The sequence below is a fragment of the Thermobia domestica genome, chromosome 4 (genome assembly GCF_964235325.1).
Source record: "Thermobia domestica chromosome 4, izTheDome1.hap1.1, whole genome shotgun sequence".
NCBI lineage: Eukaryota > Metazoa > Arthropoda > Insecta > Zygentoma > Lepismatidae > Thermobia > Thermobia domestica.
This window is the reverse complement of record NC_137457.1, coordinates 270,415,405-270,431,894: the sequence shown is the minus strand read 5'-3', so window position 1 is coordinate 270,431,894 and position 16,490 is coordinate 270,415,405. Positions and strand designations below refer to the sequence as shown.

The following is a 16,490-nucleotide window of genomic DNA, read 5'->3' as shown; positions in this document are numbered from 1 at the left end:
CGAGAAATAGATACAACTAAACAACTGTTTCTGATCAAACTATGAAAGTACTTCAAAAGAAATGTTTAGTTTTCTTCTATTAAAAGCTACAGAAGACACATTTTAAGTAGAGTAGCTTTGTTCTAATAACAAACACTCATTCCATTATTATTCATTAATAAATATAACAATAAATTAACATCTATATCAAACAAAGAAATAATAAATACTATTTACAGATAAAAATGATAGCCTAATATTCTTCTCAAATTCTCAACTTCTGCTACGACCTTTGTTTTAACTTAATGATAACAAGTCATTTGTAATCTTCACCCATCATTAAAGACTGGCAGTTGTGGCATAATGAAAACGACAAGTAATGTGACAAGCAAAATTCCCAAATAAATTTCAAAAATTTTTATATTACAGATATTTTATGTCATTAATTTACCAAAGTTCACATTAAATATATTTATCTATATTAAGAGTTGAACTAATTAATAATGACTGGTAGTATCGATAATCAGAACACATCAAAGAGAAGATATAGAAATAAATATTACTGTCAAACATAAAACTGCAGAGAAAATATGCTAATGAATACCGTAGACTAAAAGTTATGAAAATAAAACTCAGTTTATATTAAGCAAACTCTACCTTTGCACCTCATAAAGCAGGCATGACATACAGTACATAATTTACTTCTGATTCCACGATATCATAAACATTTACTTCAAGTTACCCATATAAAAGTTATGTCGTCTGTCCATTAAGATGCATTTAAAACGTGAAAATGATCTTTACATTTGCTGTTGTAAAAGGTGCATATTTGCAGTACTTCTAAACTTTGGGATTATAGTAATATGTATTTGATGTACACCATTGGTTATTAAGCAATAAATGATTCATTTCCTCCGGTGAAATTCCATATCTCATTGATTTTCATTGCATGAAAACAGCAAATAAAGTAACTTGCGTTTCGAGTAGACAAGTGGGCAGAACGTAAGAATCGACCAAAAAATGGCAAATGATCACAAATGACATTTATTCATGATCTGTTGTAAAAATGACATATATATGGCATTTTGCCACAACTGCCAATATTTACTCATTATATAAACCATTGTTGTTCGTTAAATACTGACACAGTAAAATATTATTGCTTCACTTATACTTCTGTGATATGTGTACTAATATTTAAGTTCAGTAGTTACATTAGAAAGCTACAATGTTCTTGCTTCAAAAGTTTTGTATGTAAAATAAGAAAATATTCTTTATTTAGTTTCTGAAAAGCAAACTCAAGGAATTTGAGTGGTTCTCCCTGAACTATATACGTAATAAATGGGATTAAATGCTTAGTAAGTTTAAAATCATGTTATCATTAATCAGTGCGAAATATAATATATATCTGGCATATTTCTTAATACTTTTATATAATATTTCTGTTGCTATATTTAAGGAATTAATGGTTCTTTCTAAAATCTTATTTCTATTTTTTTAATTATGAAAGAGAATAATGAAAAAACTCATACAACAATCTTACTATGTTGTACTCAGATTTATAATGAACACTAAAGTGTTGTAGGCTACTATTATAATAAGTATCTTAAATACATGATGGAAAAATAAAATTATTTCTGAGCTTGGTAAAACTTTTGTTTGTAGTGCACTATGTTTTCAAACAGTAAACCGAGTGTTTCTAATCCTACTTCCTTAATGCTATTTCTAATTCACATTTATATTGTTAAGTAGTTCTATTTAAAAATAATCAATGTATCAAGATTCATAGTTGTATCACTTAACATCCGACAAAGCAAGATTCCGACAGATGAACCATTATCATATATTCCGAACTCAATAAAGTGTCATTTGTGGTAATTCATTCATTGCTTTCTCCACCATACGAAATAGAATCCTATTGTAACAAATTGGTACTATTATTTATATATATAATTTTCCGAGAAAGTATTACTGTTTGCAAATATTTTAATCAAGAACACTTTTACAATAGCTGTTAAGCTCTATGCATCGAACTACTTGCATCAGTAAGGACTTTATGTAGAATATTGTTCACGCATTTTGAGTCTCTAGATTCTAATTCAATACTTGTATTTTTTTTTCTAAAATTTAAAGATCTAATTTTTCTGCAGTTAATTTATAGAGTTGTTTAGTAATGGAACTCTTGCAGCTACTAGAAAACAGACAGATAACATGGCACAAAATCGTGCATACTCCAAACGGCTTTCTTGAAGTCGTGTAGTCTTTGACTGAAGTAGTGTAAAATTCATCCAGTTTAGTTCTGTAAAAAAAAACTTTAAAGCACTAAAACACATCTGGACAGTTCCTCTGATCCGTTCTGATGAAATAAGCTCGGCTTATATCGTTCCTATCCAGTACTGAATAAGCCTTCTGCATCACTTCCAATGCAGGTACTCGTTCTCTTGCTAAAATCCACACATTTCCTGTTTAGACAAAGAAAAGGAAATAAATTAGAAATATTAATATGTTAACATAGAAATAGGTTATCATATATATTTTTACAATTGAATCATTGTTTTCACGAGGGAGACGTGTCACACTTTTCATTAAACGTTAACTTCTTAATATTTACATTTCCAACAGAAAGAAAGTGCATGTCTGTGAATCTTTGAAAGCCTTATCAAATGATTCTTGATAACAATATACTATACAGGTACAAATGGACATTTTGTACAAGTAAGAAGAGCACCTAGAAGCTTTTAAAATATAGATGTGAAGAAAAACACAAAAAAATTAAACGGAAGTACTCAATCAATTTTTAAAAAATAATAATTTTGGAGATGCATTTTGCTACTTCGTGAACTTAGGAAGAAGGAAACTTTTCTGCTGCTTATTTCGAAACGATACCACCAACTAACGGGTTTATTAATAGAACATTAAACAATAATGATAAACCATATTGCATTCTACTAAACTTAGCGAGTACTAGTCTGGTAAGGAATCTTTCACTTGTTAAGAAATTGTCCGTCACATTTTTATTGTGTAGTTGCTGGGTAATATCAGATTCATAAACGAACAGTAAAACCTGTTAGTCGTCCTTCAGATATGATGTTTGTAAATCTCTTAGGCAGAGAGATAAGCCACTTGGCCGAACAATAATTGTAGCGATTGACAAAAGTATTAGTAATACAATTCGTAAGTTAAGCATTATCTCTTGTTCATAATTTTCAAGCAAATCTGTTATTCATTTCTTCTTCCAAATTATACTTTGATACTTTTGCAGCGTTGTAGCATTTGTCGTTGTTGTCATGTGCTGACAAAGGAATATTCTTTTTTCTGTTTTCTAAGAGATGTATTCACCAAGTCTTCTTCGTTTCCTTTGAAAGCACTCCTGCCCAGCCACCCACAAGCTGAACACACATTTCACTCATAATAGTGGTGCTAAAAAAATAAATAAATAAATAAAAAAGTTTCTTCCCATTTCAGTGTCCGCAATTGTTTCCTTTTTATGGGTGTTCATGTTCCTTTCTTCAATGCTAGTGTTTATACATATCACGTATAAAATGACTCTCGCGTTGATGTTCAAGTAATAAGTTGTACGGCGCCTGTTCGTTATAGTCAATATTAACATTTTCCAGCAATTTATTGGTAGCTTCAAATCACTTTAAGAATGCTCAACAAATCGTGTCGTTATCACCACATGATAAAGTGAGCAACGATCCAGTAGTCTCATATTTTAGTGTTTCTACTGTTGCTTAACAACTACTTTATGTAATAGACCATTGTTTCGTGTGCAATTACTGTTTGCTGTTGTTTGCAACAATAAGAAATTAATGCCTAGAGACAGTTGTTTTACATGTGCCTCTCTTGTTCATAACAAATATTATCTTGAGGTCTTTTTTTTACTCTTAGAAGCCATTACTTAAAGAAATAAATTTTGAAAATTATACATTATAATAAATGTAACATTCTAGCTTAAAATCTTTCACTCTATATAGCTCCCTAATCTTCTTATACCTAGTTAGACCCCCTTAATTCCACCCAACTCAATGTAATAAATACAAGCACCAAGCATTGAATGGCACCGAAAGCTGAAACCGAAATCTACTCATAGGTTTATCAATAAAACCAACAATTAGTAAATATAAATACAAGCTTCGATTTTCCTAATCGCAAAAGCTGTCGTTTTTTTCTTTCTTTCTTTCTTTCTTTCTTATGAACCTTTTAATTTTCCTATTTAGTTGTCATTAAATAGTTAGCTTTGCTCCTTCTGCGAAAGAGCTCATGTGTTTCAAATTCCACAACAAGCTGTAGATTCACGTTTCACATTGCTTTGGTGCTATAAATAAATAAATAAATGAAAAAGGATAACAGTAATGCAATATATAAACATGTGAAGGAGATAGGACATGAAATAAACTGGGAAGGTGTAGAAAGGTTGGAAAGAAAAAGAAGAAACATTGTAAGGAAATGAGAAGAAGCAGAATGGATACAAAAGGAAGAAAGCAAGGAACTTACGATCTGTAATAATGAACTAAATATACATAATGTATCGGGAAGGATATTGGATAAAGCGGAAAAGGAAACAAGAGGTAATACTGGTATATTGAATAGCAGATAGCCAATTAAAAGTTTGAGGTTCTCGAAAGTGAAATTTGTTCTTTAAAATAATACAGGTGTGTCAATTAAGGGGAAGCTTTCAAGTGAAAGATTTATCATTAAAAGTTGCAAATACATAATCAATTAAAAATTGTTAAAAATGAAAGTAATTTCTCTTATTAGTTTCTAGATATGACCTCCTCTCATTTCCTGAGATATATAAGTTGTAGTCTTAGAGATTGTTATAATGTGTCTGATGAAGGAAAAGATACTTTGCCGAAATCATAATGATATTCTTTATTAAATAGTATATGCTTTGGTCAGAATTTGTAGTTTATTTTTTTTTTTTTTTTTTTTAATGTTAAATTTGAAATAAATCAACCCAGATTTTTTTACAAGTTCTATAATATTTGAAATAAATAAAGTTCCAAAGCACCCTTTAAAGTCTAAGAAGCAGCGGTTTACGAAATCTCCTTTCTCCAGAATATATAAATTCGTATAATCATTGTAAATGTTCACCGATAATATGTCTTCTTCCAGCTTTTTAAAATCAAAAAGGGATTTGAAATGAAAACGTTCAGTTAATATTTTTAAATTATCTTTCAGTTAAGAATTATCGAAGTTCTGAATGCATACTATTGACTATTTCAAGTATGACCAAATCCAAAACATTCCACACAGCTCCCAAAATAATTAGTAACTGTACTCTGTACTCTATTATTTTTTTTCCACATATTGATTTAGTCACAAAATATATAGTTTTCGGTTTAAATTCATATAGATACTTCGGTTTGTTTTCATACGTGAAATTACCCTTTAACAAAATAATTATAATAGAAATTATTTTACAATCTACAGTTTTCTTCTCCCAACCTCAAGAGAACTTAGAAATTTTGCTAAGCATTACTCACGTGTGCTAAAAAGGCTGCTGAAACTTGTACAGGACCACACAACAGAATAGTTTCCATAATCAGTATCCAAAACCCAATAAGGAGCATCTACAGTTACTGGAAAAAGTTAAAGTATTTAAAATTTTAAACAAGTACCACAGAAAAAGCATGACGCAAGTCAAAGAGCTTATTAAATATACCTAAACGAACATACATATTTATTTAACAATAAAATTGTATAACAAGACAATATATAAACTTATCTTTATAAACTATCAGTTTTAGTTCTCTTATTTTATCATTGCTTAAAGTATGTGCAACTACAAAACTCGAGTTCACCTCTGGTGCTTGGGGTCCCGGGTTCGATCCCAGCCCCCGCCAAGTGAACTTTGTGGTGGACAAACACCGTGCTCGTGGGTTTTCTCGGGGTACTCCCGTTTCCTCCCACTTTCTTCATTCCACCATTTCACTCATCTCTCATTATCACCGTCTCCTTTAGCCTAACCGGCATAACCGTGGGACGTAAAACTTACAGATTTCATTTCATTTCATTTTTACAAAACTCGAAATTAAAATGAAACATGGATCTAAAAAAAATTAATTTACTTTCCAAACTATTTCTATAATTTTTCTGGAAATTTCTCATCTCTACAATCCTTGCAACAACTACTTCAGTATTCATATAATATTTACTTTAGTTTATTGAAAAAATGGATCCAAATTAGTCATTGTAAAAGGTTCTATAAACATAAAAAACCCAGAGAGTGAGACAAAATGTTCCGAGGAATCTCCCATGAACAAAGACTTCAGTGTGTAATTAATGTTAGTGGCGTCTCCTGACTTAGAATTTAGGACGTTGGCAATAAAGGAAAAATCTGTTAACCCCGAACAACTTCTAAATAAAAATTTTCACTTAATGATTTACCATGTAAAATCGCAAATATGAAGATTAAACAAAACCTTTTTTATTAAAAATATATTTTCAAGATTCCTAAGGAAGCCACCATATCCTCTACCTGTTATTGCCGTCAAATTGTCGAAGTCTGTACTTCACTAACATGATCAAAGCTTCTCTGTTTCCACTAACCGTATGCATAGGTCTAGAGGTAAAATTCAATCGAGTAGAAAATAATGATAGTAGCTCTTCCAACATTAAAGCAGAAAGTTCATGTGATCTCTGGAGAATGTGAGAAAGAGAGAGTTTGAGCTCTTTCTTGTATTCCAATGATTGTTTCATTCATTGCATTTATTGTTGCAATAATTAAATTCATTACATGAGCATAGCAATGCGTAAAGAGAGCTTTAGGATACTTTTTCAGTACTTTGCTTTGAAGTCCATTGATGTGGCTGTTGAACACCGAAGACATAGCATGAGCAAGTTATTTGTCCACATACTGATATGTGTCCATTATTTCATTAAACTCAGGAGTGACAGCGTTAAAGTGTTGCTCTCCAACAACTTATCAAACTGAAAGATTATTTTCTGTTCAGTAATATGTTAAGTGACAGGCAAAAACATTTTCTACAGAAAATTGAAAAATCAATATCTATGCTTATTAGTTTGTGTTCAATCTTTGTTTTAACATAAATATAGCCACGATTCTATGTATTACTTTTTCTTACATATACACCAATTTCTAGCGCTGTGACTCACTCACCTTGAACAAGCTTATTTCTATTAGCACATATGATAACGTTCCAAAATAAATTATAGGATAGGGCTATTAAATATTTACATCTTTACTGCATATTTTAGTGTATATTTATCGTTTTACTGCATAGCTTAGTGTATATTTTCGCAAATTTTAGTGTACATTCTGCATATTCTGGTGTTTTCAGAGAATATGAATCCGAACCCCATTCATAACATTTCCAAAACAACTGAATTCTTGTACAAGTGCTACCAGTGAACACATAATTTTGAAATGCGATCCAAGAGGGAAAGAACTGTATAATGTAGCATTCGTCATTTATTAGGTCTTCGAAACTTTAAAAGTAGAAACTTGAATTTCTGTAGAAATGTTCTCCTTGTACCTTAGACTGAGAGCAACACAAAATTTTACGAAAAGCGACCTCCACTGAAAGAAAAGTGGGACTAAAAAATATGTTCGCCATTTATGGGATCTCCAGAAGTGTTAGATGCAGAAAATGAATGATATTATTGATGTTTTGCCCAATCATGAGGCTAGAAATAGTTAAAATATTCGAAATACAACTTTTACATGAGGAAGGAGAAACGGATTGAATTCTTTTCGCTGTTCAGTAAATCTCCGGAACTATTGCTTTCAGAAACTTGAAATTTTGTAAGTATAAACGTTATAATTGGCCCTAAGCTAATCATTAAGATCCAAAATTCATGAAATATATCTTAATTGGAAAAGTAGTCGTTAGACTTTTTCTTCGACTTTTACCGGACCTCCAGAACTCTTGGATGCAGGAACTTACAGAGTTTTATACAAATGTTATTCTTGAACTTTGGGCTGAGGATAACAGAGTTTTAAAGAAAGCTACTTCTACGAAGAGAAAGAGGTCTTGAAGGATTTGTTTCATTTAACAAATATCTGAAACAGTTCGCATAAGAAACTTAAAATTTTATACAGTTCTTCCATTGAACTCTAGACTTAGGATAAAACGGAGTTTTAACGAAATGTGACCCTTAACTTATTCCGCCTTTCACCAGATATGAGAAACAATTTAGCGTAGGCAAATGAAATTTTACAGTAATGTTTCTCTCAGGCTTTTGATCATGGTTAAGACAGAATTTTCTGAAACTCAATATCTAAGAACATGGAGAAAGAAGTTATAGAGATTTATGAAGTTGAAATTTCGTTCAAATATTCTCTATATATCTTAAACTGTGAGAAAATAGAATGTCTATTATGTTCACACCGAGACATACATAGGGTGATTTAAAGTTTTGTCATATTATTACCAATTTGTTTTAACAGCCTCGAAATTTGTATACTATATATTTAGCATACAGAAAATGAATATCTCGTGAAAAGTCTATTTTATTAAGTTTTGAAACTGCGAAAAGATATTAAAGGAAACGTCATTTAGAAGCGATTGAGTGGAATTATAGGTAACTCCACTAAAAATTAAATTTGCATCACCAAATATTTTGAAACGAAAAAAGTTTTTTTTTTTTTTTTTTAAGATATTTTCCGTACTATAATTATATTCTTCCCCTACGAATAACGAACATTGTGTTAGTTATTTGTAAATAAAATGGAGTGTGATGATGATATAAATGTTATTAATTATAAAAGTAAGATAGATATTTTATCGTTTTATAGGTCTAGAGAATATAATCCCTTTAACCTTAATATTTTGCTTCCTCATATAAAGCTGTAGATTTTTGCTGTTTCATTATTTATACTAATAGTTTTAAATCGGCAAATTGGCGGCACAATATAATACCCAATAGAGTAAATAGAGACATCTATTAGAATTAGATAGGCTAACAATACCCCAGGTGCTAACATCTATTAGCGAAGTTGTTTACTATTAGTAATATAACATAATGCACAGACTGAGGTGTTGGGCCTTTATTATAGGATTTTTATTTATTTATTGTTATATGCATATGTTATATTGTTATGTGTGTGTGTGTGTGTGTGTGTGTGTGTGTATAAATGTTATGAGTATATGTATTCAAAGAATCTCTTCTCTAATCTCTTCGCTCGAACTGGTTGTTAAAATTGCCTCTTCACCTCTAGATTCAGAACGTACGAATGAAAATTGGTTCACTAGTACTATTTTTAAAAAATCAATATTCAAAATATTACCATAAGGCGTATGCGACATGACGTAATCTTAGTTACCACTATTAGTGTCATTAGAATAAATAATAATAATATAATCATATAGTAATAACACTAAGTCAACTTACTATATTGATCATAGAACCGGTTGTTAAATTACTTGAAGGATACCACTGATAACTTTCGAAATCTCTTTTTGGTGCTGCCTTCGCGTAGTAGTCCTAGACTCGAAGGCAGCACATCACCAGATATTTATATACATACAAACCGAACAGAGTTTTTCGTTTTTCATTTATTTATTTATTTATTTTCTCCATCTGTTTAAAAATGTGCATTTTCTGTTTCAAAGTCTTTCTCGGTTCTAATATCGAACATCGATCAATTTCATTATTGTTTATCACCCTTGTAATCAGAGTAACTATAGATAAATATGCATTTTTCCTGTTTTTGTAAATTATGCAACACACCGTCGTAAAATGCATGTAACGTTCGAAATTCTAAACAAAAGTTATAATTAGCGTTTCGTGAACCTTCAGCAGGTCCCACGCTGGTTACAGATAATTTTGTTAACGTATTTCACTGTTTTGAAGTAGATAATAAGAATAACTATTCATTAACTCTGTAGATGATGCTTCTTTACTGCAAGCTGCCATAGTTCGCTAAGTAACTGGTGTACTACGTGGAATTTAAGTTTAAACCCCTACAAATGTTCTATCCTGTCTATCTCTTTAAAAAAGAATCTGCTTCTTCAGACTTACAATGTCAACAATATACCTATTAAATGTGTGTCATCTCAAAACGATCTAAGTGTTGTCTTTGATGAAAAACCCTCCTTTACGGATCACATCTCATCGATCTCATCCAGAGCTATGAAATTACTTTGTAGATTTTCCGAAATACAAAGTCTCCCTGCCCTTACAATGTTTTATAAGGCTTATATTTCCCCGATCATTTGAATATTATTCACCTGTATGGAATATGGCAGTACCTACTTACCTATCACACATTGACTCGGTTATTTATAGCCATAGTTAGATTTAGAATTCCCGAGTTACGTGACCACTCGAAACAAGAAATAATGTCTTTAATGAACTTACGTGTCCCAGACAAACGACGCCGAGCTGTACACCTACTTTACCTATATAAGTTTATCAATGGTGAAATTGATTCTCAATGTTTACTATCACAGCTTAACTTTCGTGTTCCTCCCCGGCAAGCTTGTTCTCGTAATTTGTTAACTTATGAGACAACTAGATTATCAATTGTAAAACGCTCGTTGTTTTATAGACTAGCGCATTATTACAATACATTGCTAACAGGATGTAATATTTTTATCTCTGAACAAAACTTTAGAAGTCAGCTAAAGAGTACATTATAAATTTATAGGTGAACTTTCTGTGTTTGTATTTCTTTATTTTTTATTGTTTCTATCTTATTTTATTTTATTTTATTTGTTATTGTTATGTTGTTTAGTTTCAGTCAATTGGCTGTATGAAACTCTGTAAATAAATAAGTAAATAAACATTTCATGTATTTCATTCTTCTACCTTGAAAATGCTATTTCTACTTTAAAATAACAGAAGCTTCAAACATCAAGAATATTGGAAAACATTTTGATATAGATGCATACCTGGTAGTGAGGGAAATTTTACACTTAGTTTGGCTTCATCCAACTTCCCTACTGGTCGTATTTCTCCTTCGATAGTACTTCTAATACCAGAGCTGAAATACAGAGAAAAGCGTCATTTCATGTATTCTCCCTTATGGAAACGAACACAAACAAGTATTTCGCGAAATTTTAATAATTTGATCATGAAGTTTATTGGAGAATATTGCAATAATAAGTACCTGCTTATGGCAATGTGTAAATTCATGTAAAAAGAAGAAAAAAATGGTAGATAATGTGTTTGAATATATTGAGTTTTTTGTAGCTTTTGCAACATTATAAAATGGATTGGTTCTTACATCTAAATTTTATATATACGTACGTTATAATTTATATCAGTTTATGTGGGGACACAGAATAATATTAAAGGGAACGTCTGCTAATTGGTGTTAAATTATTTGGTATTCATTAATTATACGGGATAATGTTTAGGTGTCGTTAGGCCTAAAAAAATAAGCCTGATATAAGTAGATGCGTAAGAAACATGTAGAATCAGTTACTCAAAAAATTGATATGTCTAACAAAGTTCTGATTATAATCAAATATTATGATTGTAGTTACTGAACAGGTAACTTACAAAATTGAAACTGTTCATCTTGAGTATGAAGTCTGACTAGCACTAGTTTTCGATTATTACTGTCTTGAGAATATCTATAAGAACACTTATAATTAGAAAATAGACAAAATTTACGTTCAGATACGTATAAAGAGGTTAAAAACTTCGTCTTGAATGAACAAATTGAAAGTTTTCAGTGAATCTAAAAATAGTAGACATGGTTTTACTAACTCGAAATCTATCTATATTATAAAATTGAAAGTGACTATGTTTGTGATTCTTAATCTCTTGAACCGCCCGACCGATCTCGATCAAATTTTTGACATAGAAGCGGTCCTGGACTGGGGTTTTTTAGCTATTCACTTTGACGGTAGAACGTAGGGGAGGGGGAGGAAGAGGACTTACAAAAAGATAAGTAAAACTTAATGACTCCTGAACCATCATTCCGATCTCGATTAAACTTTCAACATAGATAAGGTTTGAGCCTGGAATGTTTCTTATCATTTCACTTTGACGAAGGAATGTAGGGGAGCGGAAGATATACTAAAATCAATATATACAAACATAAAAGTGACTATGTTCGTGAGTTACTAACTCCTGAACCACCTGATCGATCTCAATCAAAATTTCAACATAGATGAGGTTCGAACTTGGAATTTTTTTTACCATTTCACTTTGACGGTAGTTCTTAGAGGAGGGGGAGGGGAGGAAGGGAAATACATGAAAATAAATTAAACTTAACAACTCTTGAACCACCCGACCGATCTCGATCAAACTTTCAACATACGTAAGGTTCGGGCCTGGGATGTTTTCATCATTTTACTTGTACGGCAGGGGAGGGGAAGGGGGATATATGTACATACATACATACATATACATATACACACATATATATACAATTGCCTAGAAATAGTTTTTCTTATTTTCAATATCCAGACCATAAATGCTACTGGGCTCAAACTTAAAGATAATCAGAATATATTTGAATTATTCTTGATGCAAATATGAATTATATGGGAATTTTAAAAGTTTCAACATCCAATTGATTCTGATTTGTTAATTGAAGAATTAAGTCTAATGCAACATCCTTTAAATACATAGGGAGTAATTCCTTCCTTCTCTCAGCTGACCACTACTGAAATAGTGCCGAATGATCGAATAGCATAAAAGATGATCAGGGTGTTCTGTTATTCGTCCCGAGTATTTCGTTAAGTGTGGGATATTAAATGGTGCATGTAATTTAGAACCCTGTTCGGTCATGTTTTCTGTGTTCTTGATATAAGTATTCTTCCCAGATCTAGGTTGCAGCATAAATTCCTACCATACAATCTTTTTTTTATTTCTACCTTTAAAGGAAAGAAAAAAATATAGTCAATAGCACGTATCTAAAAAGTTTTAGTCCACTTTCTAGTTACTTAATAGAGTAATAGAGTATCCAAGTCAATAGGTTTGGATTGAGTCCGAGCTTCTACCATGTAAAAAGACTTTCTCCCACAACATTTTTATTATTAAAAGTTCCGTTATATACAATATAACATAAGTATCTCTAAAATCATGGTCCGGAGACCAAAGAATGTTCTGTAATGGTTTGTTGGTTGCTTGGTGGAGAGTCCCAGGGACCAGGCAAGCCATGAGAAAGAAAATTCCAGAACCCATGGAAGCTAAGGAGTTGCAGTGAAGAGTTCCAGTGCCCTCGCAAGCAAAGGGAATGTGGTTAAGTACTCACTGAGCCCAGGCTAGCTAAGTGAGCGAGGAAGGTCAGAGCTAGGAAAGCTAAGAGGTTTAGGATGGATAAGTCCCTCAGAGCTCAGCCAAGCTAAGAGACAAGTTTAGGTATGAACAAAGACATAACTTCAGTACTGGAGCAGTCAGTTTTAAAGCCAATCCTCGGTTATTCTAGTGGGTCTTTGTGGAGAGTGATATAGGGGATCTTCTTCGCTGTGATATTGATGTTGATGTCGATTATACTCGTCGTCTGCTTGGCTTAGTAATAGTAGAGAAGCAGGTATTGTTGACAAATATGAGGCACGTGTAGAACACAACAATATGCATTAGTTCAATTGCCTAGAAATATTTTTCTTTTTAATCTTCAGGCCGTAAATGCTAGGGGGCTGAAACTTAAAGATAATCAGAATATATTTGAATTATCCTTGATGTAGAGATGAATTTTATGGGAATTTTCAAAGTTTCAATGTTTCTCTAACACTGTCCAATTATAAATAAAACGAGATATCTTTTGTAATACCCGATGCAGTTACACTAAAAGCTACGATCTCTTTAGTATGCTTTCAGAAGTATATTTTTTGTCTACTTGGCTCAATTACATTGAAAGCTATGATTTGTTTAATAAACTTCCAGAGAGATATTTTTTGTCTACCTGATGTAATTACATTGGAAGCTACGGGTTCTTTAGTAAACTTCCAGACGGCTTCTTCAGTACACGTGCAATTATACTGCGGTGGTTTCTTAGATAAACTTCAATATCTATCTACAAATATGAACGGTGAAGAAAGATAATAATGTTAAAATTAGGTTTCTTGTTTCAATATCTTCATTCATATAGCTTACAAGAGCTGTTTAAAAATATTTCTAAAGTTATTTGGTATTGAATTACATAAATTGCTTGTATTTCCGGTTACAAGTTGAGAAGATTTGCATGATCATTTGAACTTTGTTGTGGGTTTCTATATTTACCAAGAAGTATAAGCAACTAACGCTTTTCATTTATCTTTTCCTCAATGTTTAGAGTAACATTGTTAGGGTCATCAAGTCTTGGAGGCTCAGGTGAGCAGATAATGTAGCCAGAAAGGAAGAAAGTAGGAATGGTTTTAAAGTTTTAACTGGAAATTCAATCGAGAAACGATCATTAGCAACACCTAGGCGCAGATATGAGGACAATATCAAGATGGATCTCACAGAAATAGGAATTCAAAGTAGAAATTGAATCAGTTGGCTAAGAACAGAAGTAAATGGAAAGCTTTTGTGAACGCGGCATTGAACTTTCTGGTTTATTAGCCATACACTTAATTAGTTAGTGACTAGAGTTTTGCGTTGAATGATTTTACTGTCGATATTTTCTTTATAAATGCATACTTATTTATTTGTCAAGTTTTAATCAAAAGGTGATTGTATCTTTATTCAAAGTATTCAAGATTTCTACCATTTCATCTACGTATATTATATTCTGTACTGACGAGATAAAGGCAGCTCAAAAGTCTAATCTTCCACCGATGAAGACGAAAATTGTATAGTGAAAAAGACGAAAATTGTCTACTGAAACAGTTTGGTAAACTGAATAAGAGAATGCTTTATAAGGTTTGTTTTTCAACATTTCAACGATATTATGGAAAAAAGCAGTTGTGGTCTAAAAGTTAAACTATATTTTTTATTATATTTACTTTTATTTTTATTTTATTATTTGTTTTAAAATATAAACTGTTCATATTTATTTTCATTTCTACATCGTAAGTCAATCAAAAATTCAACTACCCGCTTTCAAATCATTATTGAAAGATGTTAAAACTGAGGTACACTTTAACAACATATGAAAAAGAAAAGTATTTTCTGTAAAACTTCTGTATTTTAATTTTTATAATATGTTTGTTGTTCTTTCATTGTTCTAATACTGCCAATATATTTGAGTTTAACGTCCCATTGTTCTGTGACGAGGATAAGGAAGGTGATTAATGATGAGATGGATGATAATCGTGGAATGGCGAAAGTGGGAGGAAACAAGAAGACCCGAGAATACCCATGTACTATGACATTATTGGCAATGCCATAAGAATCCAGTGCAAAATCTTTAACTTTTTAATGAACCTCGTGTAAAAGCAATTCTAAGAATTTTTCTCTTCGCAAACAGACGACTATGTGTATGTGTGTGTGTGTTCTTGCGACGCCTAAAGCCCTCTCACTTCTCCAAACAAGGTGCTGAAATGTAACGTAGAGAGTAAATTTCCACTAGAAGGTCTCATCGTTAATTTTAGCTCTGACATCAATGGGTTGCATTGCGAGCCCCTCCGCTTAGTAGAAGCACGGAGAGCTAAGGAGAAAAAGCAGACCTGTCTAACTTTGAAAGGAAGATGAGAAACAACGTGTAACCATAAAATTAGTATATTTACTTATGTTGCTGGTGCAATATCTTAATAGTACAACGTAAATCACGTACACTATGTGGTTTACATAGATTTACATATCTATTAACAGTAAAATATCGTTAAAACATTTTAATCTAAATAAGAAAAATGTAAACAGTAAAACCAAGAAGCCTTCGGAATTACTCTCATAAGCTAGCTCCAAGATAATCTGAATAGAAGACATGAATTGGGAAAATATGGAAATTCAATCTTCCGACTTCAACTGCACATCCATGGAACCACCCAGAAATCCTCTTTCATCCATATCAATATGTGTGACCAATGAAAGTGCGAAATAACGGAATCAAATAATATAATGAAGTTCAACCAGTAGCCCGCAACATTCGCGACTCCCGCGATCGTAATGAAGATTATTGGGCCAAGCGTAAAATTACTATACCATATTTAAATTGGTTAAATCGAAGTGCGAAAGTGTAATCTAATTTGTGTCTGTGTAGTTTCAGTGTTATTAATTAAAACTAAAATATTATAATCGCACGTATCACAATAATTTACCATAATAATTACAATGGTCTAAATTTATGTTTTAAAGTCTAACAGAACAATTTACTTTTCCTTTCCAGCATAATTAGGCTAATGCTTATACAACATAATGATATTCATACTATTAAATTGTATCGGCATAGGAGGAACAATTAAAATCTGCCTTTAATGTCAATTTCCAGAATGTTCTGACCCGAACTCTGTGTTCCGAACCGTACTATCCAATGGCTATATGATCAGTTTTGGTAGAAGTTCCGAACCAACGTTAAACCTAAATAGGGACGACTAACGAGCTCGAACCTGAACTGTATAGACAGCTGCCTTTCGAACGGGAACGTCCATGGATCGTATCCTGACCAGTTATAGGTGTTTTCCCGAATGGAGACAACCAGGGAACGAACCCAGAACAATCATAGA

The 16,490-nt window shown here is 31.9% G+C and overlaps 1 protein-coding gene across 2 annotated transcripts in view; it reads right to left on the bottom strand.

The window, feature by feature from the left end:
- Window positions 1-2,236: 2,236 nt before the first annotated feature.
- The window catches only part of LOC145684062 (apolipoprotein D-like), a 69,060-nt gene continuing 54,806 nt past the window's right edge, over window positions 2,237-16,490 (bottom strand). For both annotated transcript variants that reach the window (XM_081755902.1, XM_081755903.1), the window contains exons 4-6: window positions 10,842-10,933; window positions 5,469-5,564; window positions 2,237-2,441 (exon numbers count right to left, since the gene is read on the bottom strand). In XM_081755902.1, the coding sequence (XP_081612028.1) occupies window positions 2,302-2,441; window positions 5,469-5,564; window positions 10,842-10,933 (328 nt within the window). In that variant the 3' untranslated portion in view covers window positions 2,237-2,301. The remainder of the gene's footprint in view (window positions 2,442-5,468; window positions 5,565-10,841; window positions 10,934-16,490) is intronic.